The 4,306-nt window shown below is 47.5% G+C and overlaps 1 protein-coding gene across 1 annotated transcript; it reads right to left on the reverse strand.

Moving 5' to 3' along the window:
* Positions 1 to 284: 284 nt before the first annotated feature.
* lgalslb (lectin, galactoside-binding-like b) lies at positions 285 to 4,116 on the reverse strand (the record flags this gene model as incomplete). The annotated part of the gene is made up of 5 exons (XM_079229597.1): positions 4,023 to 4,116; positions 3,371 to 3,469; positions 3,202 to 3,290; positions 2,378 to 2,564; positions 285 to 428 (listed from the first exon to the last, which is right to left on the reverse strand). Exons 1-5 carry the CDS (start codon positions 4,053 to 4,055, stop codon positions 285 to 287), a joined length of 552 nt encoding a protein of 183 aa, XP_079085723.1. The 5' UTR covers positions 4,056 to 4,116.
* Between the last annotated feature and the right edge of the window lie 190 nt (positions 4,117 to 4,306).

Here is a 4,306-nt window from a genome sequence, read left to right on the forward strand (position 1 = left end):
GAAGAGAAACACACACACTAAATCTCTCAAAAAGCATCTTCAATAAAAAAGGAACGGAAAGAAGTGAATGAAAACGTAGAAGAACAACTTTAACTCATCACCGCCGGAGCCCTTTTCCAGTTGTCATGGCAGTGTTGCATGATGGGTCATGGAGGATGTGATCTGTTGTCAAGTCCTCGCTTCACACACACACACACACACACACACACACACACACACACACACACACACACACACACACACACACACACACACGCGGCTGGCAGAGCAGGAGGAGAGGCGTGTTAGCCGAGCTTGGTGATCAGCAGATCTCCTCGTATCTGGACCGTGTCGATGGAGGAGAACGATTTCACTTTGTGGTAAAAGTCAAAGAGCGGATGTCCGTCCACGAATATCCGGAACCTCTGATGCTCGCAGTGGATCTCAATCTGCCAAGAAAGAAAGAAAAGACTCATTTATAATATATCGGCGCACAAAGAAGCAATGACATTAATGTGCAGCAAACTGCAGTAAAAGATGATTAATGCAAGAAAGTCTCTGATTTTTCCGACATGAAACGGCACAAAATCTGTTGATTATCTTCAGGAACCGAGTCGTGATTCTGGAAAGACACATTGGTGACGTACAGCCGCTTCATGTGTTTCTCATGTCGCTCCTCTTGGCCAGGCCGATATCTCCGAACACCAAAACAAAGTTGATGGCTCAACAGGTAAGAGGACAAATATGTATTTTTGATTTTAGGGTGAACTGCCCCTTTAAAATGTGCTCAACAACAGAAATGAAAGCTTTCGTATTTAGTTTTTATCGTTTGGAGAATAAAGGATAAATGCAGTTTGAACACATTTAGACTTGAACTACTTTTCTGGCTTTTTCACTAAAAATAAACTGCTGCCTGAGTTGAGTTTATATACATACTCTATATATATATATATATATATATATATATATATATATATATATATATATATATATATATATATATAAAAATAAGTAAATAAATATTGCAGTTTTAACTAAATACAGAAAACTATAACTGAACACAAGGTTTTTGGGAGGTTTAATGAGAAGAGTTGTAGAGTTTAAAAAACATTCAACAAAATAAAAAGTGTGGATCTCAATCTGATTTGATGCTTAATATCCGCTGTGGTTTTCACATGTTTTAACTTGTACCAAACCACCAAAACGCTGTCAACAAAAACATGGAGTCAAAAACAGGAGAGAAACTTCTGATCTCAGAAACCAGCCGCCCGGCTCTGAACCCACTCGTCAGAGCTCATCTTATCACGACCGCCTTAATCTGCAGCCTCCAGCTGCCGGCGGGTCGCGACCACAAAACAATGACACTTTATCAGAGCGCTCACGTTGCGTAACGAGACGCAGGGATCAGCGCTAAAATATAGGCCAGAGACGGTCGCTGCAACAAAATATCAATAAATAATAAATGCATTTCTGTCTGCCTCTTAGTTGAAGGAGGATCCTCTTGCTAAAGGCCGGTGAGTTCACGGCGTCAGATATTTTTAGGGCGAACACCAGATGTGTTATTCATGAGCTTTTTCAGAATTACTGGAGCGGACATGTCCTCAGGTCTTATGAGAATTACTCATCATGCTGCTGCTGCCACGCAACCAGCTGATGACCCTGATGCAGCGCAGAGGGGAGGCAGCCGGTACTCCCAGTGCATTATGGTCCGTTTCCCTCTAAATGACCATAATCTACTAAATGAACATCATTCTGTATTGAAGAAGACGTGAAACTAGAGATTGAGACATAAACTCATGTTTACAATGTTTACTGAGGGAATACATCAAGAGAAGTAGAGTCATTTATATAGACTTCTATACAACCAGAGGAGTCGCCCCCTGGTGGTCAGGAGAGAGAATGCAGCTTTAACACATGAAGCATATACTTCTATACAACCAGAGGAGTCGCCCCCTGGTGGTCAGTAGAGAGAATGCAGCTTTAACACATGAAGTATAGACTTCTATACAACCAGAGGAGTCGCCCCCTGGTGGTCAGTAGAGAGAATGCAGCTTTAACACATGAAGCATATACTTCTATACAACCAGAGGAGTCGCCCCCTGGTGGTCAGTAGAGAGAATGCAGCTTTAACACATGAAGCATATACTTCTATACAACCAGAGGAGTCGCCCCCCCCCCCCTGGTGGTCAGGAGAGAGAATGCAGCTCTAACACATGAAGCATAGACTTCTATACAACCAGCGAGCTCATGGAGTTAAAGAAAAGAAACCATGACAAGGAAGAGCAGAGGTGAATCAGACCAAAGGGATACTGGAGCTAAATGACACGTGTTCCAACAGGAAACCGGCCACCTGAACCTGCACGTGAATCCAAAATAAATGTAACAGGTGGACCGTTACCCTGAAAGGCTGATCGGGGATGAAGGGGAAGTAGGCCGTGGACGCCTCCTCCACCGTCCACTTCCCGGAGACGCGGGCGCTGCGCAGGAACTGGCGGTCGGCGAAGCGGGCGGTGAGCTTCAGGGCCACGTCGTGGGGCGTCCCCTCCTTCTCCGAGTCTCGGCCGCAGGTCAGGCTCACGTCCAAGCTGAGGGAGGAGGGAGGGTGACACAAGAGGAGGTCAGACAGGCAGCATATGAGTCCAGTGACTAATCTGGGATAAGTCAAATGCATAATTCTGCTGCTGCTGCGTAAGAGCGAACACATTGTGTGTTAAATATGCATAATCCCTGCTGCTGCAGCTTCACCCCCTGGAGCTGTGCCTTCTTTGTGCGAGTGTGTGGACCAAACTACAATAACAATAATAACACTTTACTAAATGAACATGCTGTATTCAGGGCTGTCAGCCACGTGAACTTTGGCATGAAAACATGGTGCCAGCAGCAGCAGCAGCAGCAGCTTCTGAACATGATGAGGTCATGGGGACGATTCATTCAAGTCTGACAGCAAGTTTCCATGCAGGCTGGAGGAGGACACACCCAAAACAAGTCTGCTTCACTCAAGCTCCCATTTTAACCCTGTTTTCTTTCCCTCCCTGCTGGTTGTCGGGGAACGCCCTGTCTCTGCGTCCTTAAGGAGCCATGGCTGCCCACGCAGTGCGTGTGCAAGTCTGATGGCTATACGCACACTGCGTATCTCTTTAAAAGCATGTTTAACATGCGGTGAGATGAATAGGCGCTGATACGCAGCGCGTGCATGCATTGTTTAGTAGTGTGTTATCTCACCTGTCTGGCTCCAGATCCACGATGCCCATCACGAGGATCTTCTTTCCGGGCCGCATGCCGCCCCGGATGCGCCCGCTGAACGGCACCGTCTGCGCCAAGCGACGGGAACATGCATCAAAACATATACTACTTATTGTTTGTGTTTGTATGCAGACAGTTCTTTCCATACCAGCTGATGAGACATGTCCTCCTTGTCGGGTGAGATGAGGCCGGGGTTCCCCAGCGAGTCGTTCAGGTGGTCATCCTCCACGTTCTTCTTCACCGGGGACTAAAGCAACAACACAAGATGCAAACAGGTAAATGTGGCTATGAAATGACCCGATGTGAGGTTAAACATCACGAGGCTGCAGGCCTGTTTGTTGACCAATACGCGCTCAGTGCGTGGCCTCGCGCCGCAGCAGACCTGTCATGTTTTCAAGCAGCCTGTCGCGAGCCTTGTGGGTGTAAATTATTCCCAATAAACTGCACATTTTACGCATTTTTTGGTCTTTTTGTTTGCACTGCGATGACCCGGTTGAGCGGCCTAGGAGAGCGCGTACACACACACACACACACACACACACACACACACACACACACACACACACACACACACACACACACACACACACACACACACACACACACACGCACCCCGATACATTTCACCTCCAACATATTGGATTTCCCTCAACATGAAAGAAGAGAGTCGCCTCTCGGCTGCATGCGCGCGGCGCTGCGCACGGATCAAAAGACACCCCGTGGTGCGCTAACACATCCAATCCGCCACGCGCGGGGGTAATAAACACAAACACGCGTAAGAGCCCCGGAATAATACTCACTATTCCTTCCTTTCCCGCTGCCTGCACCGCCATCTTGAGCAGAAGAGCGCAGGATGCTGTTATCGGCGCAGAGAGGCAGCAGCCGTGGCGGGTCCGCGTCGTGGCACTGACTCAGGAGGAGAGTCCTCTCTCTCTCTCTCTCTCTCTCTCTCTCTCTCTCTCTCTCTCTCTCTCTGGAAATGGGTGGATATCTGCTGACGTGTGCTGGTATAATAATTACGGACTAAAACGCGTTAATCCCCGTCTGTTGGAGCAGCTAATCAGACCCAATCAGCGCTCTTTGG

Source organism: Taurulus bubalis (assembly GCF_910589615.1).
Source record: "Taurulus bubalis genome assembly, chromosome: 14".
In the NCBI taxonomy this organism is placed as follows: Eukaryota; Metazoa; Chordata; class Actinopteri; order Perciformes; family Cottidae; genus Taurulus; species Taurulus bubalis.